This window comes from Amia ocellicauda, chromosome 11, assembly GCF_036373705.1.
Source record: "Amia ocellicauda isolate fAmiCal2 chromosome 11, fAmiCal2.hap1, whole genome shotgun sequence".
In the NCBI taxonomy this organism is placed as follows: Eukaryota; Metazoa; Chordata; class Actinopteri; order Amiiformes; family Amiidae; genus Amia; species Amia ocellicauda.
In genome coordinates, this window is record NC_089860.1 from 28437529 (window position 1) to 28465447 (window position 27919).

The following is a 27919-nucleotide window of genomic DNA, read 5'->3' on the forward strand; positions in this document are numbered from 1 at the left end:
GACAGAGAGAGAGAGAGAGAGAGAGAGAGAGAGAGAGAGAGAGAGAGAGAGAGAGAGAGAGAGAGAGAGAGAAAACTGTTTAAAATGCACCAAATTCTCTCTTTTTAAAAAACAAAGGCAAAATGGTCAACTTGGGTGAGTGTTTTTCTTCTTCTTCCCCCTTATGTGGTGTTAAGAGAGGAGACAGGTGTGTGTTTTTGGAAAAGCTTGGTGACAAAGGACCCACACCTGGCAGTGGTGTCTGAGCACATTTTGTTTTTGGCTGCAGTTTCCTCTGATTACAGTTCAGTTCACTAAAGTGTCCATGGCATAGTGCTACAAAATGACAGCTTCTCTCTGGCATGTGGCTTTGTGTCGTGAATTCCTTTGATCTTTTGCTTGGTTTTGTTTTCTCTGCTCTTCAGAACGCACACATCTGATGTTTGACTCTTTATGTCATATTTCTGTTTCTGAAGAGAGATGTGTTCATGCAGGGCTGTAGTATGATAATCAGTTTAACTTAATAATACTGATAAAAGCAATACAAAATATCTTATTATGTGTGATGTTAAAGTAGGGTATTTTGTGTTACAACTGGGACTGCAATCTGCAAGGAAAATCAACCCTCTCATTGTCTCATTGTTTCACTGATTATTTACCAAACATCAGGCCTGTGTACTCAGGGGCCAGCATTCAGAGTGAGTGACCGTATTGTCACCAAAAGGAGCAGTGAACTTTTCTGTGCTGACATGAGATCCAGGCAGACAGTGTGGAGAGGTAGATTTGAGCAGAGTTGTGTGAAAAGTTGTGTGTTGGCTTGGCTGTTGTCAATGCAAATGGGGGTGTGTGGAGCATAGAACTCAGCAGGAGATAGGGTGGGGCTGTGGAAAAGTATTTTTACTGCATGAAACTGTTCAATGTGCCGCCGATTTTCATGATGTGGGTGGAGCAAAACCATTTTGGAGTTTTCACACACTTGCACTTTGTTTTCCTGTATTCTTACGTTTCTGTTTGTATCCCCCCCCACCAATCTATGAGGTATTTGCTACACATTACTTATGCTTTACCCAGTTCCCCAGCCACACCCCGCCTTCAAAAGATGTGGCTTAGATGTGCCTCTGCATGCTAGAACATGTTCTCCTTTGGTTCAGATTTTGAATAGTTTGTTTGGTATTGTAGTGTGACTAGATGGCCTGCAATATGACCAGGTATTTTCCAATGAATCTTCGCAAAGACCTTGAAGATTTTATTGTGGGGAAAGTAGTACTCTCACTTTTGCACAGTATCTCAGTTTACCCACTTTAGATTTAAAGTCACCTCTAACCTGTGTCCTTATAGTCAAAGATTATCTTATCTATCTATCTGTTTTCCAGTTAAGCTCAACATATTGCTCATGGTTTCTGAGGAAGTGCCATGTGGCCATCTGAGTCCCAGCTTTCTTTGTTTGAACTCCATGGTGTGTCTCTAGTTGCTCTTCCGGGATGACAGTGATATGCCTGTTTTTCAACAGCCTGCATTATTCTCTGCAGAGGTGAGGGAGATGATTTGAGGTTGGCTGATGTTCACAGCATAGTAACAGGGCTGTCTCCGTGTCTGAACAATGCCCAGATTTTAATTTCGACGATCTTTTGTTGTTCGGCAGTTTCATTTTAGAAATCTATTACATTTTAATCACATTTGTTTGCTAAACATGTGTGCGAATGCTGCCCTATTGAGAGAGGGGAAAACAAAACCAAACAGTCAGCCCTGTCATGTGTGGGAAATAACAATGGTTTTCTACCTATCTATCTATCTAGTTGTAAACATACATTCATTCAAACGTATACATATGAGTGTCTGGAAAAATAAAGCAATATAATCTTTATGAACCTGACCTTGTTTTTAGTTTTTTTTTTAAATCTTACTACTTCTACCAATGATGCATTAACATTTGTCTTCCTCAAAAAGTACTTAACAGTGTAACTAAAAGAAAAGGTAATCAAACCCTTCAAAGTCTGCAACAGTTATATCATTGCAAGATTCTTGTCAGATCATTGTAATTGTCTAATTTTTAGATGATCATGGTTTAAAATACACACAGAGCTGCCCTGTGTTTCAGGTGTAAGTATTAACAGTATTATTGCAAGTCTGAAATGTATTTTTCACTACGACCTTGGCATCACTCCGGTCAATCCCATGGGTTTGTGTACGCAGTACTCTACTGTACAGGCCAGATACATTGTGCAAGGAAAAACAGTATTTTGTTATTATAAAATCTGTCCCTTATTTTTGGGGAATTAAAGCATTGCTACATTAATTTCCTTTACAGTAAACTGATCATTAAACATTTCAGCCCGGAGAGTTATCTTATGCCCATCTCAGGGCTCTGTCATTTTAGTCATGGATGGACAAGGGCCTGAATGTTTTAAAACTGCAAGGCTGGTGACTTTTCCTGCATAAGCAAATAAACTGGGTCAGATGAAGTAATTTGGCGATCCGATCACATCCCTGATCTCCCTTGGTGCACTATTTCTATCTTATAACTCTTTGTGTCTTATGCTGCCGGATGCCTGATACCGCAGCTTAAGTAAAGTTTGGGAAGTGTTAAGTGGCTGTGTGCTAATAAGGGGGTGACTTACCACCGAGTGCTGAGGTCCTGATGATGTCATGGTCTGGTTATTTCATCATCTTGATACATGAAGTTAAATTCGTTTTTTTTTTTTTTTTTTTAAGCAAGGGTGGGGAGCCAAAGTTTAAAGCTTGCATTCAAATAAACTGTTGTTCTTTAGAAGAGGTTAAGGATTATAAATTTATGGTTTGATGTTTTCATGCTGAATAATACTGCTGGATCCAAGTTTGAACATGTCGATTGTTGTAACGTTGTCAGAACTGTTATGATTAATTATTTACAGAACAAACTATTTATTTAAAAAGTAAATATCAGTGTGTACAATCATGATTTAATTGCATTTTATTGATTTTGTTCACCCTAAGGAGTGGGTGTCTGTGTTGATAAAGACAGATAATTAAAGCCAGTGGCCAGATAAACAGTAAAAGGATATAACCATACATTTAACACATATGGCATTAATATGATTCTTATTTAATCCCCTTTCTCCCTCAATTAACACTACACCTTAATAATAAACTCTCTTCCTCCCTCCCTCTCCCGGAGACAGGTGTGTGCTGTGCTGACCTGGAGGATGAGAAGTCCCTGATGAAGATGGGGCTGGGCCTGGTGCTGGTGGGGCATGTCAACTTCCTGCTGGGGGGGCTGGTGCACGGGGCCGTTCTGCGGCACATGAGCCTGTACGAGCAATCCAAGACCCTGGAATATGCCATCTCCAACATCATCGCCCTCGTCTCCGGCCTCGTGGTAATGCCAACCCCAGCCACATTCTCCATCCTTTCCCTTTTTTCTCAAAGCACTCTTTGAAAAGTATGCAGATTTAATTAAGTCCACTCTAACTCCCATAAGTTGCATCATCAGTCTGCTGTACAGTGTGGTGTACAGTGTGGAGCTTATCTTTTTAATGCAATAACTTTAAATGAATTAACCAGACCTTTTTAATTCCCCCCCACCCCCAATGTTTTATTGTGTACATTGTCACTCCTCCAACTACCACGGTCACGCTAGCTTTTTAAAGTCCAGCCAGGACAGAGATGCCTATGTAGTCTTTTATGATATCATTTATTTGGAGAGATGATTTCTAACTTCTAACTCATGCCAGCAATGCTATTAGGTTGTAGCAGGTGGTAAACCTAATTTTAATTGTTAAATGCTCGGCAGTGTTGGGTAGCTTTAACACACACACACACCAAATCATTCTAAATCTCAGAAATAAACACGGAAAAGGAAGTCTTTATACATTCTCATAACAATTTAGGTAAACTTTTTTTGCCCTGAACCCTCACTGTCTGCTTTCGGGTTTTATGATTCACTTTACAGTCTACTTTACGTGCCCACCTTAGTCGCTAGTAACTGGAGTTGTTATTCGAGTCAAGTGCATCTCTTAAAATTAAGTCTAAATGTTCCTTGCGGGGGAATTGGAAATGTATTCAAAATTACACTTAGACTGAAAATAGGAAGACACTGTTGCCCTCCAGGAGGTGAGTTTGAGATCCCTCGAGTTCCCTCTGGCTATAATGATTGCCACGTAATGTATTTTTCCTTCTGTAAGATTTGTCTAGACCACAGACTGAGAATTCAGGCTCTGCTGGGTGCTCTTATTTATTCTGGTAAATGTCACTCTCTGGCGTGGTGATATTTACACCCAGCTCCCTGTTTATCCCAGTGAGCAGTCTACAGAGTCAATTGTAGTTTACACAATTTCACACTTCTTACCAGATGTCTGGCTCATCTAAAAGCAAATCCCTGTTCTCCTTATAAATCCACAAAACCACAATTGGTTGTGGATTCAAGTTAAAACAAAAGGGAAAATAAAAAAGTGTATGATTTTTGCAAGCTGTAGGGTGAGTTTATAAAAGTGTGCACTTTGACCCATCTGCTGTCCTCTGATCTTAAGCTGCCTGTGCTGTGTCCGCAGGGAGTGATCACGGGGATCTCTGCCATCGTCCTGTCCAAAAACAAGAAGAACAGGAGTTTGGTACGTCTCTGCTTCTGTTGACTGCTGTCCTGCTGTGTCTGGTGTTCACTGTCTTGTGGACTGTTTACAGTACAAAGCATAGGGAGTGACTTAAGCCTCCCTCCTGCTGGGTTTTGTGTGGTTTGTTAACTCTCTATAGCCCATTCATGTAATCTGACTTCCAAAATCTAATTTCCAAAACGTACAGTATAACTTTGTATACAATTGTCAGTAACATTGAAAATCCTAAATTACATTTCATGTTTTATTGTGTACATGTGGAGGAAATTGTGCTGAACCTGTACACATTGTTTTGCATTCCACTTTTTAACAGCTGCCTTTTTCAAACCGAAATATAATGGCGTGCTGAATGTGTAGCGTCACATCTAGCCGTAGCATCGATAAAACGGCATCCGATATCATTTCGTTCATGATTTTATTTTTGTTTCCTCTATCTCTGTCTGTCTGTCTTCTGTTTGGAGGCACTGTCAACAAGATGCCTACACTGCAGTATCTGACTTCGTTTCTGAGGTCACTGTACACATCTACCTCCCGGAAGTGTCCACAAGTCTATTTTAGTTATTTGTTTGTTTTCCCTCTTCTGTGCAGTGAGTCGCAGACTGTCTGGTCTGTCTAGTAATTTAATACTAAATTCACAAATCTGTATAAGCGGGGGCAAATTCCACCTGTCATAAACTGAATTAATCCAGATACGCTTTGTTATTTGACATTGCAGAGGTCATCTCCTTCAGATTACCAGCACACTTGACTTTCAGTAATGTTCACCCACGTTCTGCTAGGATTTATCTATTTCCCAAAACTGAGTGAACTTAAGATGACTCGCTGTGAGTTGGAGGAAAATTACAACTTTTTCAAGGGGATGTCTATAAACCGTCACCCCCATTTTCTGTGGCTTTAGAGTTCGCAATGATTAGAAATTTACTGTCAATACAGACACCCACACACTTTACTGAAAGTATCATTATCATGTGTTGAGTTTGTTGTATACTTTGTTTTTTGTTTATTTTTGGAGAAGTGAAATGTGCATATCAGTATTTATGGTATTTATTGCTCCTTTCCCCTCTCTTCCTCTCTGTGTGCCTTTTAAAGTCTTCTCTCTCTCTCTCATGTATCTGTTCTTCTCCTTTAGTAGATATATATGTCCCACAACCTTATTTAATAGTATATCTTTTTAATCACCTCAGCTCAAAACCCTGTAAGAGGCTGCCTATAAAATGGCATAAAACAGTACCAGGTAATTCCCGCCACAACTCTCTCTCTCTCTCTCTCTCTGTGTGCCAGATGTGGGCGCTCCTGGTGCTCAGTGTAGTAAGTGGGCTGCTGTCAGTCGCCTCCATTGTGGGCCTCACTCTGTCAGTGGTGAAGGCAATCTTACACGAAGGGCAATTGCTGTTGTCTCGCTGCAACACCAGTACCCCCCTGGGCTACGATACCATCACACACGTGTGCCCATTCGACCCCACGCGCATCTATGTGAGTACAACAGGGCTGGCTTTCTGTTTTCGGATCGTGGCGCGGGGTGGGCTGTGCTTGAGGGAAGTAAAGCATAATTATACCAAAATAGCTCCAAAAACCATTGCATAGTTATTGTTAAAGTAATCGTAAAGGTTTATTGGTACCAGTTGACACAGTTTGGTGAAAGGGTATTTTTTTTTAAAGTTTTTACTTCAAATTCCTCAACTTGGAAGATGGAGGGTAGGGGAGAGGAGCGGGGAGGTGGGTGCATTCCTGAGATGTGTGGCTTCAAGCTGCAATAGGGGGCGCCGGACTCGGAGAAACGGCCTCAGGTGCTATGAAGAGGGGCGGCCTGATTTACCCTGTGTGTGTTCTCTCTTGCAGGAAACGACTGTTATCCTCTGGGTGCCTCTGATCCTCATGACAGTGGTGGCGTTAGTGTTCGCATTCCGATGCTTCCACGCTTGCCTGCTGTTCCTAGAGCTGCCCTGCAAGACCCGGAAACGCAAGGCAGGGCGGCCTCGTCGGGTAAGGGGAGCATACCCTCATGCCCTACACACATGCGCACACACACACACACACACACACACACACACACGCACACATATCCCCCCCGGGCCTCTTTGTCTCTCTTGCTGAAGCTCGGCTGTGACAGGTGATGCAGATATGACTGCATTGCACAGAGAATTGGATCTGTGAAGCAGAACAGCAAAATGCAAAACTCCAGCTCCACAGATCCGTCCTCGTCCTCGCAGATTTGCTCACAACAGGCTGACAAGCCTGGGATACCCAGCACTTGTTCTTGGCTGATATACAGGAGCTGGAGAGAAGCAACTCCATATCTCTGTCTTGGCACATTTGCTTAAAGCAAGCTGACAAGCTTAGAATAGCCAGTGCCTGTGCCAGGCCTACATACAGGCAACCCCTGCATTTACGACCTAATTGGTTCCTGGAGAGCCGTCATAAATCGAACCCTTATTTCCCATGGGCGCAGTGTTACAAATTACAGTTCTATTCCTGGAAACCCATTTCATACCCTAAAAATACCTACATTGACTATGGAAAAAACTAAAACCAAACATGAACATTTATTATATTGGATTATTGGCGAAAAGCAGAAGGGAGGGCACTCTGCATCACTTCCTTTTCATAGACATGGTGAACAGCAACAATAGTTCAAATTCTCACATCGTCTATCCACCTTTGTGGTTTTCCATGCTTGACTGTGCTTATCTCAGCCCTGAAAGGTTTTAGTCTGCATAAGGAGTTCATTGTAATATAAATTGATCCACAATCCCCTTTGGCAAGAGCAATGTGTGTGTGTATGTGTATGTATGTGTGTGAGTGTGCAAAAGTGTAGTGACGTTTGTTTGTAACGTGCTATTATTGGGCCTTGTGTTTCAGGTACAATTTCAAGAAAAAAGTAGCACATCAATGCCACAAAGCACAGCGGACCGGATGCCCGAACAACATGAGCTGCTGAACCGGACCAGAGCCAGAGACTCGTGGATTTGATGTTCCCAGGTGCTGCAGCACGTAGACTCCACGGACTCGCCCGCGGCTTGCGAGCAGGGGTCTATGCCCAGCCTACCCAGAAAAAAATGTCAGGTGTGATGTGCTTCCATGATGATTATGATGCTTACAGTGTTAAACGGCAGAAGATCTCAGCTCCCGAAGCACCTGTGTTTGTTGTCTTGGACACCCTTCTTTATCTGGGGAAGTGGTTATGTATTTATCAGTTGTTTTAAAACGTGTATGTGCGTGTGCACATCCATATGTTCTTTTTTCCTGATATGCTTTCAGTGTCATACAATTGCCTTCCTCTTGATGGATGGAGACAGGCACAAATTGGAGAGATGTACTTTTATGTCGGCAGCAGAACTCAATGTCTCCCCCTCCTGGACTGCAAAGTGCTCTAAGGCAGCTGTGTTCTGGGGAAGGACCACTAAAGCTGTACTGCAGGTGTCACTGCCTGTTTCAGAACCGTGTTTGAGTCACAAGGGACTGAACCCACATCTTCAGCATGTTCAGAGCACAAGTTTTATCTTTGATTATTTCTTTCTTTTTTGACTACCATGTTTTTTGGTAAATATACATGCTTGTAAAACTGACACGTATTGCTCTTCTTGAATATGTTTGTGGGGAAGGACATGGCAAAGAACATTAGTGGAGAGTTCATGGATTTGGGTACTGGCTTTGACATCCCTTTAAAGCTGTGCTGTCTCAGGCATGTCACATTTTATTCGAAATTGTCCTCAAAGAGCTTTGAATTGTGAATTGCACTTCACTGTTCAGAGCCGATGCCAAAAATGCCCAAGTCAGCAAACGCACACTCCCTGATAGTCACAGGGCGGGTGGAGACTTGCTTTGTGACAGCTATTACATTAAACAAAAGTGTCATTTGACCGTAATTTGCAACCGGGGCGATGGGGCCAGCACAGGACAACTCGAGAAACGTGTTCAGCGAGTGATGGAAACCCTAGGTGCATTGTCGTTTTTAAACCTGTCTTTGAAAGGGAGAGACCTGAACAAGGTGGGTTACAGCCCTGAAAACTGAATCTGCTCCAGTCTTTAGTTATTGGTGGTAGAATTCACCAATCCATCTGCACAGACATGTATGTTTGGAACTAAATAACCATGTGTGATATCATACATTACAATCAGTCATTTAGCAGCTGCTTTTATCTAAAGTGCCTAACAGAGGCTAGATAGGAAGTATGAAATAGTTTTGTTAGGCTTCATTCCTCCCTGGATTGATAGTCTGTACACTCTGACCTTCTGTGCCACTGCCCATGAAAAGAAGCACCGCTGATCAGCACCAAGTCATCCTCACCAGTCCTGTGGAGACAGGATTTTAACCCTGAAAAGCTTGGGACTTATCTGTGCTTAGTGTGAGATGGAGATGCACCTTTCTGTAAAACTCCAATCTGTTTGCAAAAAAGTTTCTAATGTAGGAGAAAACAACTAAACAAACTATTCTATAATCCAGAATGGCGGGTGGATGACTGCAATAACAAACTTCCCACATTCTTTTTTATTCTTCTGTGATATGGTCACCTTTCAAAAAGCCCTCTAGAGAAGGATTTTCACTTTCAAAGAAGACAATAAGACTTGGATTTAAAATGGAAAACGGATACTCTTCGTACAAACACAAAGTTCAGTTGTTTGTCGATTCTGTATAGCCAATGGAAAAGCTACCAGGAAGTATTAACTTTGGAATTAACAATTACCGGCTGTTTAAGGTTTGGTTTGAACCGGGCCTAAAATGAGAAACTTGTTGGGCATGATTTGAAACTATTTTGTCAGTGGATCTCTGCCAGAAAGTTATTTCCTGTTGGATTGCTGCATCTTCTTCTAAAATATATAAAGTAAGAGAACTTTCCAATCTACATAAAAATAGTACAATCACGAGGGATTTGTTAGAGCATTTAAATCATTGTTTGGCCACGTACATGACTCCCAGACCCGCATAAGTCACAATTTAGATTTCTTTCCATTTTTAATCACAGTGGTGGGTGGATATTTTGAATGTGGCAGGAGAAACAACCGATCATGACGTGGCAAAGATCTAAATAAAAGCAAAACAAAAATATTCAAAAATCCCCACTCGGATGGTAGTCAAGTAATGATGGGGAGAGGCTTCACTTTTTAGGGCTGTGTGTTCGCCTTTACCTCTCTCCCGTCTCTGATTCAGTTTGCGCTCAACCCAGCATTTACACAGCAACATTTACACACACACACAAGGCGACACCGTTTTTAAGAATCTCCCAGTTTATAACTTATTTCCATGTTGAAAGACTTGTGACATGCAGTACAATAAACAGAACTCCATGTGCACAGTTACAGAAGCCCACGTGCAATAAGCGTATGTAATATATAATGTATATATAGAAGTATAAATATAATAAACATTTTAAATCTGGGAAAAACAAAATTCTGTAGCTTCCATCACATTTCCTTTCTCGAGGTGCTTGTGTTGGATTCTGATAAAATTATCTCTTATGTGGGCGATTTGTCAAGGAGGCTTCAGTTCATGGGTAACTAGATGACACAATACTGCTGCTTTTGAAATGGGAAAGGCCACAATGTCCATTTTTGACCAATGTTTTCCTATGTGTATATTTATCGGTGCTCTTGGAATATAGGACTCTAGCCTTTTGAAGGTGATTGCTGATTTACTGTCATGTAGCACAGAAAACAAAATCTATATATACTGTATATATGTTTAATTAAATATAATGGACAGCAGGCAGTAGATGGTTAACATGAGTAAACAACTGAGACTGATGTGACTTATGAACAGTGTTGCCTGTTAAGAGTATTTTCTGAATTTACAGCACCTTACTACAGGCATGGAAAGACACTGTAAGGACAAGGGAATACAACCTGTGCTCAGTTTTCCCTTGTGGCCTTGTTTCTGCTAAGCTGACAACGGAGCAGCCAATCGTACTTTCCTGTGTTCATCGGCAGTTGTTTTAGGCAAAGCAACCCGAGGCAAGGCTTTAATGCAGTGCTTTATAATATATGAGTGGTTGTGAAAAAACTGAGCAACAAACGTGCACACCATCAGTTCTCAAAAGTATTGGGATAGCATAGACTAACACCAACAGACAGCTGTTCACAATGCATTTGATTGGTCAAGCCCTGCATTTAACATGAGTGAAATACAATTTAAAAAACCATGCCATGCCGATACATAGTGTCCTACAGATAGGGTAAATCAAGTGCAGTAGAGTTTCGGGTTATCAAAATGGGATTAGGGTCGGGTGCCCTGATCAGGCTGTGAAATGTTTTGCCATGCTTCCCTTCTACTGTTGGTTCTATGACGTGGTGCCCTCACCATGAAATGCCACCATTGCTGGCTGAGAGGCTGATTAACCCATCATGACACACAATTGTGTGCCTTTGAACTAAAACCAACCTCTCCATAGCACATTACTGCAGGTGAAATACACGGAACAAATCTTGTCCCCTTATTTTGGGTAACAGTCTACCTATCAGTTCAGGATACTTGTATCCCCTTTTGCCACTTTGACAAGTGCTTCTCCACATTTTCCCACCCATAGGAATTTAAGCATCTCTCTAAGGTTCTGTATGTCAGTCAATTTTTTAAAATGCAGCATATGTGGATACATTTTAAAATCTAGAATAACACATAGAGGCAGTATATCTAAATCTGATACTTGAAAACACACACATTTCTGTTCATGCTGTGTGGTGAGATTAGGCATAGAACAGAATTACAGAACCTTGTCATTGAAATCCACACTTGCAAGAAACCCTAAAGTATAGAATTGTTCAGATGGTGTTGTGTTTCTGTCTGCTCTGTTTCGTGCTTGGTGTTTTGTTGGATGCATATCTTATTAGTATCATAGGGCTCTTTTTGATGCTAAGACTTATCTTGTGGACACTTGTTACACTGGCATTTGACTGTAGTAATTTGTGCGTCTTTAAAAGCAGCCTCTTTGGATGGATGGATAGAAAGATTGATAGACATAAACAGAGATACATTTTTAAACAGCAAATCTCAGGGTCATTTTCTGCAGTTTTTGTGGACCTGAAAAGTGAATGGTTGCTGAGATCTGAAACAACGTTCCTACCTCAAAAATAGGTTTACACAATGAGGATAACTGTGTAAACAAGACATTTAATACATTCTCTTAATTATTGTTCTTTTTTTTTTGTCCCTCTCCCCCAAGGTTTTATAGACATAAGTACATGTTTTAAACATAATAGTTGTATGTATCATGCAGTGCAGATAACAGGTTAGCACACCACTGCTTGAAAGTCATACGGATTTTAACTTTGAGATAATTTTGGTTACTTATATAAATATAACACAAAAGGATAATACTGTGATTAAACCAAACACGCATATGCATGCGGCCCAGCTTTGTACTTTCAAATGGCTCCTCAGATCCTGACACAGACGCTCCAGAAATCCCCCAGCATGCATCTCTTTACCACACCTTTTCCCAGCATCTACAATCCTGTGGTATGGCGGGGGCAGCAAGGGTTACAGGGGCACAGCGGGCGATGAGAGCTCCTACCAGTTCGACAGAAGCAGTTAAATCCACTTTCCCAAGGCCAGTGTTGAATAATCATGTCAATGGAAAACAACCAAAAACAACCCCCCCCCCAATATGAAGTAAATAAATAAAATAAAAAAATCGGTTAATAAAATAAAATTCAACTAGATTTTCAGCTTTCTTTTCTTTTTTTTTAGGTCCATCAATACAAACCACTGCTTCCAGTCCATCCCTGTCTCAACCTCTTACCCACTGTCTAGGAAGTAAGGAAAGTCAACCTAAACATATATACATATCAAAAGTGAAAAGAAAAACATTGATGTTCAGAAAACAAACGCACAAAATAAAATAAAACAAGAAAAATCAACTGCAACGTGCAAATTCCAAATGTTGTATCCTGATTTTTTAATTTCCATGGAATTCCTGGACTGTGCCGTGTCTCTGGGTAATCCTTTCTCCGGAGAGTGGCAATGGAGTGGTGATGCATAAAGTCTTGGCAGCTTTTTTTGAATTATTTATGTATTTGTATGTATTTTTTATGTATTTATTTATTTTTACTTTTTTGCTTAATTTTTTTTTTTTGTAGCGTCCCTCTGGTACACAAAAAAACAGGAACCTTCATGCACTGTATGTGTTTGTTTCCCCTCGGGGGTGGAGGAAGCGAGAGGGGGCAGACTTCAGAACTGCGAGGCGCTGCTGGGGTCACATTGCAGTAGCCGGACAATGGAAGGGTCGCTTTTGGCACCTTTGATAAACTCCTCCAGGGACAGTTTGCCTGGGGAGAGACAGTGTCAGAGAGAGGGTCATTTACATTTTTCCTATCCAGTCCAAGCTGCCTAAAAGGCTATTGATTACCCAAACAAAATCTCTTTAAGGTGACTATAAGAACTGTCAAAACCAGAGATGGGCAATTGTCAGGTAAGGGACATCGTTTTGACAAGGCTCACCAGTACACATTGCTTTGCTTTGTTAATTCTGTATTTTCATATGATTGTTATTACAATATCCAGAGCAAAAGGCTATGAATGACTTTCAGATACAACAAACTGTCTGGACATCTCCTCCATCCTAACTCAACCTCATTACTCACCATCATTGTTCAGGTCCATCTGCCTGAAGATTTTGTCTGTTCGTTTCTCTGGTGTCGACTCATCCTCTGGCATCTTCATCACTGAGGACACCATCTTGTAGATGGCCTGGAGAGAGGAAGGAGACAAGTCACATCCTGGATCTGACCTGCTGTCAAGAAAACTTGCCGTACAAAACGACCAGTCCCCAGGCATGGGGGAATTGTTCACTGTGAGGATTTGAAGGGAGTTATGTTACCATATGAATGACACCTGTCACATGCTACAGGCCAAATTACACTGACACAACCTGAGCAATACGAAGCATGGAAAGAAATATTGCATCCCATGCATTTTGGTGTAAGTGTCTGTTGTGAAGAGAGGATGCTGGGAAACAATTGTGCTTTTTGCTCCATTCAGCATTTATAAGCAGCACAGATTATTCCTTTGCTGGGAACCTTACCAAAATAAAGTTAAACTAATGTAACCCTTGCATATATAACCCTTATATATATTATACATAGTACACTGTGATCCTGGAAGCTATATCTTCACCCTTTTGAATGGGAATGTAAAAGAAAGGCAGAGATGCATAGGCAAATAAAGTGAAGGATAAAAAATGTTTAAAAACAAACTCGAAATTGCACAGAGGAGAGTTTAGACGGTTATCAGATAATCTGAGTTCTGTTTAAAATTCTAATGTGATGTAAAAATCCTGAAATCCTGTGGTGCAAGCGAACCGTTACCTTGGTTAGCTCTGGGATAATCCTGCCCATTCTGCACAGTCAGGATAACACCCAGGTTAAATTTAACTCCCTAATCCATAATCACAGGCCCTGCACTCATCCAGCTGGGTTAGTGTTTACACGGGGAGCAAGCAGCCCCAGCCAGCACGTTCCAGCCATGTGCTCACTCCCAGTATGCATTGGGACTGGCCCAGAGGGGGGCAGGGACAGACCGAGCATCTCGAGCAAGAGCTGGGCAGTGCAGGCAGACACTATCTCAACTAGGGAGCAGACCAGTTGTTTGGGTGTTATACTTTTATTATTATTAATTTGATACTGTCATACCACCATGTTACTGTATGTGTTGCGTACCTAGGATTTAAAATTGAATCCTGATTATCATTTACTTTCAAATGTTCCCTGCTAGTTTTTATGTTTTTAGTTTTCCTCACTGCAGGATTCCTCCTACTTAATGCAAACACATGATCTGGTATTGTGTTTTTAATTTGTGATTGGTTTTGTTGTTTCTGTGATTTGGGACTAGGAAGTATAACATTGGTTAAACCTCAGTAAAATCAAGGTAAATCAGGAAGAAGTACAATAAACCATAATAGAAAACCTCAGAAAAACATGCAATCCATTGGAAAACGAGTGGTAAGTGGGCAAATTTACTGTGGTAAAGTTTCAGTAAGGGGCGCCTCACCTGTACGATCTCCAGCATCTCATCGCGGCTGATGTATCCATTGCCATCCAGGTCGTACATGCTGAACGCCCACTTCAGCTTCTGCTCCAGCTTGCCACGGGACGTGACACTGAGCGCGATGATGAACTCCCGGAAGTCGATGGTGCCATCGTTGTTGGTGTCGAAGGTGCGGAAGACGTGCTCTGCGAATTTAGAGGCGTCGCCGTAGGGAAAAAAGTTGGCATAGATCTTCTTGAACTCCTCCACTGTCAGCGTGCCGCTCGGGCAGTCCTTCAGAAAGCCCTGTGAGAAAAGGGGGCATGAACGTGCACTCACAACTTTTTACCGGCACATCTCCTAGGAACCCATCCGCACAGTCCATAAACCGGTGACAGACTTGCTTCACTGCTCCTGACTTCTTGTGGCATAACACCGGGGTACTGTACACAGTGAACACTGTTACCCCCCACACACCTCCCTTGAAAGGGCACACTTCCCTTTTGTGAGCAAGGAGCATTGGTGTTCATTTATTACATGACAGGGAACCAAAGGGTTGCTCTTGAAGACATCAAGTGGTCCTCATACTTTAAGAATTGTAGCTGTAGGAGTCATTGTATGTCAGATAATCATTTGACGTGGGTGTACACAGGTGCGTATGCATTTATGTATGCATGCATGCCTGAATGTATTGTTTTAGGCCTGCCATTTAAATGACTGTGTCGCATTGTTTCCTGGCATTTCGAAAGCTCGCCCTGCGTGGCGATGTTTGCTTGTGTGCGATTTTGTGTGTGGGGCAGCTCTCCCACCTTGTACCACTCCTGCAGCTCATGGTCAGAGAAGTCTGTATTCTCCCTCAGGTCCTGCAGCATCTCTGGCCGCAATTTGCTGTTCTGCTTTCCCATGGTGTCGGGTCTCTGAGCGTGCTGTTAGGAGACAGGGTGGGGTCCTTTCAACCTGCAACCACGAAAACAGCACCGTGAGTGAGCACCATCTCCCGTTACAGAGGAAGCAACATAGTGTATCAAACTGTGAGGGCTCTATTAACATATTTGTATACACCGATCAGCCATAACATTATGACCACTGACAGGTGAAGTGAATAAAATTGATAATCTCGTTATCATGGCATCTGTCAGTGGGTGGGATATATTAGGCAGGAAGTGAACATTTTGTCCTCAAAGTTGATGTGTTAGAAGCAGGAAAAATGGGCAAGCATAAGGATCTGAGCGACTTTGACAAGGGCCAAATTGTGATGGCTAGACGACTGGGTCAGAGCATCTCCAAAACTGCAGCTCTTGTAGGGTGTTCCCGGTCTGCAGTGGTCAGTACCTATCAAAAGTGGTCCAAGGAAGGAACCGGGCGGCCAAGGCTCATTGATGCACGTGGGGAGCGAAGGCTGGCCCATGTGGTCCGATCCAACAGACGAGCTACTGTAGCTCAAATTGCTGAAAAAGTGAATGCTGGTTCTGATAGAAAGGAGTCAGAACACACAGTGCATCGCAGTTTGTTGCGTATGGGGCTGCGTAGCCGCAGACCAGTCAGGGTGCCCATGCTGACACCTGTCCACTGCCGAAAGCGCCTACAATGGACATGTGAGCATCAGAACTGGACCACGGAGCAATGGAAGAAGGTGGCTTGGTCTGATGACCAAGGTGTTGACTTGGCCTCCAAATTCCCCAGATCTCAATCCAATCGAGCATCTGTGGGATGTGCTGGACAAACAAGTCCGATCCATGGAGGCCCCACCTCACAACTTACAGGACTTAAAGGATCTGCTGCTAACGTCTTGGTGGCAGATACCACAGCACACCTTCAGAGGTCTAGTGGAGTCCATGCCTCGACGGGTCAGGGCTGTTTTGGCGGCAAAAGGGGGATCTACACAATATTAGGCAGGTGGTCATAATGTTATGGCTGATTGGTGTACAAGCAGATTTGGGAACCTTCATACAGTATATGTTCTTCAGGAGGCTGGATCAAAGCCCCCTCAGAGACAGCTGAAATGTTTATTTTCACTACACATCAGCAGTTTGTTTTTGTTCCTAGCAGAGAATATGCCGCTAAGACTTTATGGGAAGTGTGAGTAAAGAGATAGACTCCCACGTATGCTTTATTAGCAAACTTGTTTCTAATTAGCTCAAACTGATGTGGGAAATTGAAAGAGCCCTTCTTCACAGACAGCTGAATAGTTTTCCAACTTCACTTTCATTTCCTCCATCAAATCAGTTACACTCCAGATATCGAATAATTACGTTAAGGATTAACTGCATTTTTTGGTAATGTGCGTGGGTAGAAGCAGAAGAACACTGGACTCATATTTTCTATACCCAAAGAAATACCAAGTTAAATATTTTAAGACAATTATTGCCTTCATAGACAATAAACAACTCACCACCCCAAGGCCCAATGGACTACCATGTGCATTGTACTGGAATGTTTTGTAGACACAGACAACTATGCTGCCTGTAATACTAAAACCAAATACACACACTATACAAAATCTAGAATATTTTCTAGAATTACTTGTGGGGATTAAAATACATATATAGCATCATATTCCTTCATGTTTCTCCTGAAGCTTAAAAGTCAACTAAATCACATGTCCCTGAATGAATTCAATGACAGAATGGAAGGGTTTTGTAACAGAAAACCAGTGACATCCCATAATACCTCCATGCTGGCGTAAGATGTGATGGAGTGCATTTTGTCTACCTCTTTTCTCATCGCCCCTATGCGATAGATTATCGCTGGCGATATTTCAGGCAAAAGGTTATTAATAAGAAACACCACAATGAATGCCAAGCCCAAGTAACAACAGAGAATTAGGTTATCGAAATTACCTGCTGGAAAGGTGGAGATATTACTAGCTGTGCAGTCAGTAACTGATTTTGTAGCTGGATCAACGATAAGCCGTAAAAAAAGAAAACAAAAAGCAAAGAAGCAAGCCCATTGTCCTCCTTTCTGTCTCTTTCTTTCTCTGCGTGTGTGTGTGTGTGTGCCTGTGAGGATCGCTCCTTTTCCGCTGCCTTGTTATATAGTAACATGCATTTGCTGCTTCCACTGAGTGAAAGATAACACAGTATCAGGGCAGGGTAACAGTTAACACAGCACTGTGCCGGCTCTCTGCTTGAAGTGTTGGTCCCATCGCTCTCAGCACGATGCAATTAGCTGCTAATGTTCTACCAAGCTGGCCTTTTTCCAGCTGCCGTGAGAATATCACCTCATTCTAGTTAGAAAAAGCTGACAAAAAAGCATGAGAGTGAGAGAAAGAGAGGGGAATGGGAAGAAAGAGGGGGAGAGACTGTGTGAAATGATAACATGCTCCTCCTCAGGTTTTTCCGCTAACAGATGACAAAAACAGTGCAATCTTTGGCCTTTTCTGTCAAGCCCTTCTCTGGGACAAGGACTCTGCTGAGCTGGAGGGACTTTGTCCTGTCAGTCCAAAGAGTTGACCGGCAGCGTGACCTTTAATAGCTGTCGACACAAGACTGAAGCCTGACTACTATGAGGATGATTCCTTGCGAAGGTTGAACAAGGAAAATTAGCACTTTCACCCTGATTTGTTCCCTATATTGTACACTATTTTACCCTGCTCTCAACGTGCAGTGACTATAATAATACCATAGGCAATACCTTAAGAATAACCCAAGTGTACCTTATGAATTATCACAGTTGTACATTTCAGTGGTACACACAAGACTGGCCAATTACTATGCATAAAATAGTAAATGAGAGGGAACATTGTCCTTTTACAAAACAACAGTTTACAACTGCTACACTTGAACAGAAACAGCACAAGTATGAGAAGGGAAATCCTTGGCAAGTGTGAAGTGCATTACGATGCAGGATATTTAACAGCAATTAAATAGATATAATTAAATATTGACAGAAACTACAAGCAGACACAGTGCAGCTGGGCAGTGAAGCACCGTAATACTTTCCTCTCTCTGTGATCCTGCAGATTGGAAATTGGAAAATCATGACCACAGTACATTTTCTTTGACTAGAAAATGATTGTATTTTTAATGTACTGTTTTTACTGTAGATATCATCCCAATCAAAAGAGTGCACCTCAAAGGTTTGCAATATAACAACAGATGAAAGGTTCACATGCACGCAGACAAAACACAACTCATATTTATACCTCTATGCTAGTCTTTTACTGTGTGTAACTTGAAAGAAAATGGAACATAAATAATTGACTTTACCTTCAACATATGGGAAAGTGCAATGTTTTTGTTTACCCCAGGTCCTAGGGGCACAGGAACACAGCATAATGAAATGCCCGGGGTCAGGAGCATGTCTGTACTGGACAATTTTCATTTAGATTATAACTAATCCTAGTTTTTTATCTACTCCATGTGTCTGCCCAGACACATTTAATACTCTCCACTGTGAAAATAAGGGCAACAGCAACCCCTCCCCCACCACAAAACATCTGGCCATTTTCTCTTACTGGGTCATGGACATCTGTGCAGCAAATCCTGTGTTGAGGATAGGAGGGAAAACCTTCATGAAATAATAATAATAATACAAAAAAAAAGCTTTCTGTTTCATGAGGTCGGCTAAAGCCCTGTACTGATGACGCACTTGTGTTTGAATAAGAGATAGATAGCTGATGCCGAAGTAAGAATTCATAATCCGAGCCGCACTAATAAGGCTTGTGTGTCAAGCCAGAGTTTAAACACTACGAGAACAACTGGAGTGTTCACCTCCAGTGCTGAGCAATATATTTGTGCATTGGAGACATGTTAAAATTGGACAGGACCCAATGTGACATCTTTTTTTATAGTCGTTATTATTATTGTTTTATTTTTCCATGAAAGTTATTACAGACCAGGTCTGGGCCACGGGAACAGGGGACCCAGTTGCGGTGCGTGGTAGAGGTGGTCAGACAGATGTGGCTGGCAGGACAGGGCAAACAAGGGCTAGGTAAAGACGTGATCGTGGTAACAGGTAAGGGTCTGGTGATCAGGGAAATGGGAAAAGTCCAAAGTCGTGGTCAGGAGGAAAAGCGAGTGGTCGAGGAATCAAAGCTATAGAATGCTCGGAGATGCAGGTAAACTGACAAAACTTTGCGATGACGTACAGTTAGTGAGGGGTTTAAATGTGAAGCAGAGAACTAAGTTGGGAGGTGCTGGATGCATGGGAGCAGAGGGTGATCCCAGAAGTGCACAGGGGTTTCAGGAATGTTGGTTGAATGAACGGAGCTTGGAGAAGTGACTGACAGGGAAGGGAGATGGGGACATCTAGTGGGAAAAAGAGGAAGTGCTTGGACTGGGAAAAGAGTGCTGGTCTGTAGCCGTGACATTACCCCCTCCTCCACGTGCGGCCACAGCCGAACCAGACCGGACACGGCAGGGACGGTCACGGGGCTGAGGAGCAGGTGCAGTGGGATGGGCCAGGTGAAAGTCCGTGATGAGAGGGGTTGAGCACATCGCAAGCAGGAACCCTGGGGTGCTCCTCTACACCGTATCCCTCCCAGTCCACCAAGTATTGCAGGCGGCCCTGGAGGTGACGGGAGCAGAGCTGGGAGCGCATGGCGTAAGCAGGACTGTCATCCAGATCCAGAGGGGGAGGAGGAGGAGCAGCAGGAGATGAAACAGGCTGGGAGGGAGAAGGCGAAGGATCTGACACCACAGGCATTAAGAGGGAGACATTGAAAGTGGGAGCGATCCTGTAGTGAGGGGGCAATTGCAGGCAGTAGGCTACTGGATTAACCTAGCGCAGAATCTTAAAAGTACCAACGTACCGGGGACTGAGCTTCTTGGAAGGGAGCTTCAGTTTGATGTCCCGGGCCCGGCAGATATTACAGTGCTGAGTAGTGATGACGGGGAGCTGTGGTCTTCTGGCAACGGATCGCACTTTGCACCCGGGTGTGAGCTGCTTGCCAGACTGCAGCACTACGGCGAAACCAATCATCCAGCGCCGGGACATCTGTGGATTCCTCATCCCAGGGGAACAGGGCAGGCTGGTATCTGAGGGTGCACTGGAAGGGAATGAGGCCGAAGGAAGAGATGGTGACTGTTCTGCGTGTATTCTGCCCAGGGTAAGAAGCGACTCCAGTCAATCTGGGATGTGCTGCAGTAGGAGCACAGAAACCTACCGATTTCCTGGTTCAGGCACTCGGTTTGACTGGGGGTCATAACCGGACGTGAGGCTGACATTCACGTTTAGTGCCTTGAAAAAGGCAGACCAGATATGGGAGGTGAACTGGGGACCTCTGTCAGAAACAATGTCCTCTGGCAACCTGTAGATGCGGAACACCTGGTTCAACAGCATCTCTGCGGTCTCCGCACAGTGCGTAGTCCCTTCAGAGGCATGAGCCGGCAGCCCTTAGAGAACCGATCGATGGCCACCAGGATGGTGGTGTAGTCCTGTGATTTGAGGAGATCAGTGATGTAATCTGTGGCTGTGTGTGACCATGGACGGTGAGGGACAGGAAGCGGCTCAAACAGACCTGTAGGGAGGTGTCTGGAAGCTTTGGATCACACGCAAGTTGAGTAGGCACCAACGAACCTGGTGATGTCACGCACAAAACAAGGCCACCAGAATCTTCCCCTAACCAAGGCGACAGTGCGGCTGACACCTGGGTGACCGGAGGCAGGAGTCAAGTAGATCCACCGCAGCAAGTGGGGACTCAGTGCTGATGGGACGTAGGTCCAGTTCGCTGGACAGGTGGAAGGAGCCGGATCAAAGGCGAGCCCGTGCTGAATCTGGTCCCAGATGCTCCATTGAACAGGAGCCAAAATGCAGGAGGGAGACAGGATGGATTCCGCAGACTGAGGAGCAGGAGAGAGTTGAACTACCAAGAGAGGGAGTCCGCCTTGATGTTCTTTGATCCCGGACGGTAGATGATGGTGAACTGGAATCTGGTGAAAGATAGCACCCAGTTGTTTCGCTGAGTGGAAGTTCCAGTGGTCAGTCAGAACCAGGAGGGGATACGCGGCACCTCTAGCCAGTGTCTCCACTCCTTGAAAGCCAGCTTGACAGTGAGGAGCTCACAGTTGCCGATGTCATAATTGCACTACGCCGGTGACAGCTTTCGGGAGAAGGTGGCGCAGGGGTGAAGTTTGGGCGGCTGTCCGTGTTGCTGGGAGAGCACAGCCCCCACTCCGGATTCAGAGGGATCCACCTCCATGATGAACGGGAGAGAGGGGTCTGGGTGTCTGAGGATGGGGGCTGTAGTAAACAGAGTCTTGAGGCAGGCGAATGCGGCAGTGGCAGAGTCCGTCCAATTGAAAGTCTGGGGGATCCCTTTAACAAAGAAGATAGTGGAGAGGTGACAGAACTGAAATTGTGGATAAACCGCCGATAAAAGTTGGCAAAGCCCAGGAAGCGCTGCAGCTCCTTCACAGTGCGGGGCTGCGGCCAGTTGGTGACAGTGCTCACCTTCTCCAGGTCCATGTGCAAGCCGCTGACATACCCAGGAACCCCACGCTCTGGCGGTGGAACTTGGAATCAAAGATATAACAAGGCACAGGCAGCGAATGCTCAGAGATGCAGGTAAACTGACAAAACTTTGCGATGACTTCAAGTTAATGAGGGGTTTAAATGTGGAGCAGAGAACTAAGCTGGGAGGTGCTGGATGAATGGGAGCAGAGGGTGATCGCAGAAGTGCACAGGGGTTCCATTAATGTTGATTGAATTAATGGAGCTTGGAGAAGTGACTGACAGGGAAGGGCGATGGCGACATCTAGTGGGGAAAAGTGGAAGTGCTTGGACTGGTAGAAGAGTGCTGGTCTGTAGCCGTGACACGTCTGGCCCAGATTGTGTAAAAATTTATTTCAGGAAACCCATCATTAGGGTCTCGGAAGATCTGAAATCCAGAGCTAATCGAGATAATAAAAATAATAATTGGGCCGACTCCTCAGTGAGTGCTATCACATGGGCTATTCACTCCTAAGCACGCAACCGATTATGTGAGATTTCTTTTTTCCTCAAGGATTTTTTTGTCTTCCCCCTGTAGGGAGTTACACAAGTTTCTATAGAAAGGTTTCTAGGTTTTTTCCCATTTATGTATGTATTTGATCCATTTATTAATATTTTCCATGATTAGTAAATACCTGCACTTATTTTCTAGGTCACAGAGCAGACATTATAATGTCTGATGTGATATTGTGAATGGACTGGATACCATAGCCAGGTTGCTGAGCACAAACCACTCATAACCTGTTTGCATGTCTATTGGTGCATGGAATATACACAATGGACATCTGAGCAGTGGAAGGAGTGTGATATGATCTGAAGAGTCATCCTTCACCCTGTTCTTGATGAATGGTTATATGCATGTGTGGCAACAGCCATGGGAAATCTACACCCTTAAGAACCTGGTTCTAACAGTTAAAGGTTCTGGCAGTACCATACTTGCGTGGGGCGCATTTTCCTGGCATGGCCTGAGTCCACTCATTCCATGAGAAGATAGAGTTGATCTTCCATGGCCCTCCCAATCACCATACAGCATAGAGCATCCCATAGAGCATTTGTGGGACTGTCTGGAGAGGCACCTATGACAGTTTTTTGCCTCCATCAAACCAGAATGAATTGAAGGAATACCTTGTGGAAGAATGGTGCCAGATTCCTACAGAACAGTTCCAGACCCTTGTTGATATATATTCATTTGCATGCCAATGGATTTTCTCAACCAAAACGATTTAATCAAAATCTACCCTGAAAATATTCCAAGGGTGCAGACTTATCATCTCCTAGAGAATCTGGGTCAACACAAGAGCCACGGATTTGTACAAAACATGTTTTACAGACAGGTCTTGTCAAGGTTCTGCAAGAAAAAAAATCTTCCCAGCACTAGCCAAGACAGGCACTGTGATATTGTCAATTAGAGAGAAATATCACTCACTTCAAACAGCAGAACACACTCCCATAGAAACGCACAATGCAAAGCATGTAAGACTTTTGGACTAATTGGACTAATTAAGCACAGAGGTAAATACTTATCCAATGACATAATAAATATAAAATACAACAGCACTAGCTTACACAGAGCCTGCAGTTTGCAAAACCGGAAATGAATCAAACAAAAAATAATAATATTCTTTCTGTAATCAGATGTAGACCTCAGAATGGTATTCCGATTTATTTCTCAGATCCAGGGGGAGCTTATACACAATATATAATATATTATCAAGACAATCATGACAAATATGATCATGACAATCAACTGAAGAATCTGGTAATGTATTTTATATATAATAATGTACACCGCTTCTCAAATAATCGCTTCAGGAAGCTGCAGTGTTACACAGCACACACAATCTCCTGTACGGCTCCAGCAGCCTGCACTGCCTGGGTAATTTGAAAGAGAAATTTGAAAATGATGGCACAGCCCTGTGGTTGAAAAGGTGGCACTGCGTCTCACCCTAATGTTCTCTGCAGTAATAACCACTGCCCCAGATCTGCAACCCAGATAACCGTTTACCCATTACAAACCATTCTCTAACCCTGGAGCATTCCTGCTAATGGATACCCAGCTACTTAAGGCTGCAGGTTACACTGCAAACTCTGCCTCAATTAAACAGGGGTCTAGTGCACTCAAGCCCTATATTACAATTGATGAGCAGATGCTCTTTAGCCCTGACACTGTGGCTTCAGACAGGACTCCTTTTTCATCACACAGCAATACAGCCAACACCAGGCACAATATTGCACTAATGCACTTCCCTGAAAAGTCTAGCCGGACACAGAAAGGTTCATTTACCCGGCAATATGTCTTTCGTTTGTGCTTCAAACTGGAGAAGGTATTCTATTAGCAGACTGTTTTCTTATTTCATGCTTCTGTGTTTAGAAAGGTAAATGTAAACTTTGAGTTAAAGGTGTAAGTCTGCTAGTGAGTATTTATACAACAGTGCTGTCTTAATGAACCTCAAATGATCTACATCTAGCACTTCAAATCCAGTGCCACCTGCTTCTGTGCAGCACCTCAACTTATAAATATGTAAGAGCATATTTTTCATTTTCATGTATGCAGATTGCACTGCTATGGGGAAAGATGATGTTAAGAGTAAATCAAGGTGCCCTAAAATTAATTCTCTTTCATAAATCAATAAAGATGAGAATGCACTCTTGGCTGGATAGACTTGATGAGTTGCCGTAACAGTTCAAGGAAAGAGACAGTCTTTTGAATACATTATGCAAATTAATATGGATCTATTTTTATAGCCCGTGCTGCTTTAATTGATACAAATTGCCTAAATGCTGAAAAATAGATTCATATAACTCAGAGAACTCGAGTAAGACCAAGAACCAAATCAGACAGCTTGGTGAAGCAAAACAGAAGTTAACAGCACTGCCTTTCTGCAGCTGTGATGGATGCAGGTAAAGAAGCACAGGTGCTGAAGGCTGTCTTAGATCTTTTAGAACATTCATGGGTCTGTTATGATTATTTTTATGGAATTGTGTATCTCTTGATGTTCCAGCAGCAGAAAACAATACTGTCTTAACCAGAGAAACTCAAACATGGCCAAATGGTAAATTGACACCTTAAATTAGAAGGGTTTCCTTGGGTCTGATGTGTCTCTGAATCTCCAGCCATACATCACATACAGGTCTGCACTGTATTCATGAGATAGATGCACCAGGGTTCCATAAAACATCCCTGTGACATCTATCCCAAACCAAAATCCCCACCCTAACCAATGGGTGTCCTGTGATTGGATACTCCTGACAGGAGAACACTTAAGTCTCCACTGCATGTGCCAGTGCCTGTGTAAAATAACAAAGTCTTGTATTGAGCTGATATCACTATTACTTTATAGAGGTCTGTCTCAGAGCCAGTCCTTTCACATTCCCAGGTATGTGTGACTGCTGGTAGTACAGCTAATTCAGATGGGATTATAAACCAGTTTAGCCACATGCAGTCATCACCCCCCACAACCCCATCCGTGGCATTAAAAGGATCATGACTCTCTTGGCGGCCAGGCAGAAGTAGAGAGATGTCTCCCAGGGACACTGTGATAAATCCCTCACTCCTGGAACCCATAATAAAACCTCATTCAGCCTATCCAGGCCTGACCTCACAGCTCGTCTGCACCTAGATAAACTCACCGTGTCTTTTAAGTCACAAACTGTATCGGTACTCTGCCCTTCTGCATTCCTTAAGCAACCAGAGGGAGGTTATACAGCTCCCAGTGACCTTTATATCCTTCCTATCTCCTATAATGTGAAGGGGTTTAATTCTCTTCCCCTCACAGCTGGTTGTAATGGTCACTGTAGTGGGACAGAGGAACACTGGGGATTCTCCCCATTTTCATGGAAAATGTTCATATAGTCTGTGTTATACACCTCTTCTTTTCTGGTTTGTTTTAAAGGAAAAAGTCTACAGAATCCTTACTCTAATGCACCTCAACATTTTTGTTCTATATCTTTCAAATAAGTTCCTTCACAAATATTTATATTCCTAGAGCAATACCATTCTGCATCATTGAGCCATACTTCCACACAGTGCTATAGTGGGTATATCCTAATTAATTTGTCAATATGTGTGTGTTGGGGGGGAAGGGGGTGTTGATGATTTGTCGCTCGTTGGGTGGGGTGTTAGCGATCAGTTGAGCTGGGGGGTTGCAGGAGGTGCTGGCGTTTTGTTGGCGAGGGAATGGCGTAGAAAATGATACAAGGTATACGCAAGATATTCCAGAATGAAGGGGGAATAGGCACAGTTCCTTTAAATTTAAGTGAGCATACGGCATATGCCTGCATATACACCACTGCTTTCACAGACATTCACAGCTAAAAGTAGAAGTATGCGCTGAAATACTGAAATACGGAAATACCCCATGTTTCCTCTGCAGACGTGATGTATTACCCTGGAAGACTACAGAACAGACAGTATGTCAAGTTCTCTACCTGCTTGTTTCCCAAGCAATAGTTAATACACCAGTATTACACATGTCAGATAGAACAGTCAATGGGAACATTCTGAGCGGTGGGGTTTACTCAAGAAGTTCTTCCTTTCTTTTCTGTCCTGAGTTGTTACTTAATCCTGTTGAGCCTAAAGAGAGGTATAATAGCTAGATTATCCCATGGACGTACAAGCACAGATTAAAGCAGCTAAACCGTTCTCAATGCCACACATAAGACACAGATGGCTGACCACAGCCCCACAAGAAGTCTTGCATAGTGAGAGGGAAAGACTGCCTTTCACAAAAGTACAAAGGCATTTCACAGGCAATGGGATATGGTAGTCGCTATACAGAGATAGAAAATGGTTTTCTTATGGATCTAAGCAAACCTGCAAACTCTTTTTCTTGGCTTAAATTGAAACTGTCTGTTAGGTAGCAAAGCATTATTAGGCATGCAGGCCATTAGAACCTTCAACAGTCTGGACTGGACACATGAAATGGAAAGAGACAGGTTATACAGAATAAATATTCAGAATGCATTTAGTAATCCTCCAGCACCACAATCCAACAGTAAATCTCTTTAAATCATCGCCTGGTGGGAAAAGGGTTAAATGGGTTTAGCTAAGCCAATCATTAGTTCAATTAACTTGTTTAGAGCGCGAGATGCAGTGAAAACCAGAAGACGCTGTAGCCCTTGAGAATTAGATTCGAAGAACACTGCCTTAGCTATTCAGGGAAACACCAGAAAGGCAAGCCGCTACCTGTTCCTGAGCTATTTGCTAGTACCATCTCTTACACACAGATCAATCACTCAGTGTGTTGAGCGCTCTTCCTTTTACAAGTGTGGTTCACATGTTAGATACAGCAGGAACGAACATCCCCTGACCTGTTCCTCGTGATGGAAGCACTTTCTGGGCTTCACCCCAGCTCAGCATTCAATTTAGAGCTCCCAACCCTCAGATTAATTAATTCATAATTGACATCTTTCAAAACACCTTTCAAACATTTTCTGTTTATACAATCTCAAGTGTGCCCAAACAATTCTACGAGTAAGGTAAGACATCCAATATTTGAAGTTCAGAAAAAAATACTGGTGTCTAACTGAACAGATTATAGGTTAATTAAAGGGGTACATTAAAGAACTGAGGGTTCAGCTAGAATGAGACTCAAGAAGGACTGGGAACCAGGGAACCCAACTCTCTTACTGGTGCCTGGCCCACTGATAAAGCCCAAGCTTTGTGACTGTGTCAGTCCAGTGTGGAGACACAGCTTTGTTATTATGAGCCTCGATTGCCTGCTTTGTTGCTGAAGTGCCCTTGCTAGAAAAATTGTTCAATCAGGCAGATAGCTGGGTTGGGGACCTAGCACAGCTGAGCCCCACCAGGTTATTTCCAGGGGGTTGGGCTTTGACTATGCAATTTCAAACTTCAAGGATCCATTCTACCAGTTGTTTCTGTTCTATATGCCTGTTGCATCACCAGATTATTAAACCTGCCATTCAGGAATCCCCTGGTACCTGCCTACAAGCTGGATATTTGCGCAAG

General features: G+C 43.1%; 2 protein-coding genes across 4 annotated transcripts in view; one reads left to right on the forward strand and one right to left on the reverse strand.

Annotated features, from left to right (window-relative positions):
* On the forward strand, positions 1-12422 carry LOC136763343 (keratinocyte-associated protein 3). 2 transcript variants are annotated; one of them, XR_010820974.1, is made up of 7 exons: positions 1-135; positions 3138-3334; positions 4506-4565; positions 5847-6038; positions 6405-6548; positions 7425-7628; positions 12247-12422. XR_010820974.1 is itself a non-coding variant. In XM_066717276.1 (6 exons), exons 1-6 carry the CDS (start codon positions 123-125, stop codon positions 7533-7535), a joined length of 717 nt encoding a protein of 238 aa, XP_066573373.1. In that variant the 5' UTR covers positions 1-122; the 3' UTR covers positions 7536-8131. The 2 variants fall into 2 exon arrangements, 1 of the variants encoding a protein (XP_066573373.1); XM_066717276.1 differs by lacking the exon at positions 12247-12422 and having other exon boundaries at positions 7425-8131.
* Positions 9774-27919, reverse strand: part of hpca (hippocalcin) — a 25829-nt gene continuing 7683 nt past the window's right edge. For both annotated transcript variants that reach the window (XM_066717279.1, XM_066717278.1), the window contains 4 exons: positions 15330-15477; positions 14545-14826; positions 13140-13245; positions 9774-12824 (listed from right to left, as the gene is read on the reverse strand). In XM_066717279.1, coding sequence (XP_066573376.1) covers positions 12727-12824; positions 13140-13245; positions 14545-14826; positions 15330-15425 — 582 coding nt within the window. In that variant the 5' untranslated portion in view covers positions 15426-15477 and the 3' untranslated portion in view covers positions 9774-12726. The remainder of the gene's footprint in view (positions 12825-13139; positions 13246-14544; positions 14827-15329; positions 15478-27919) is intronic.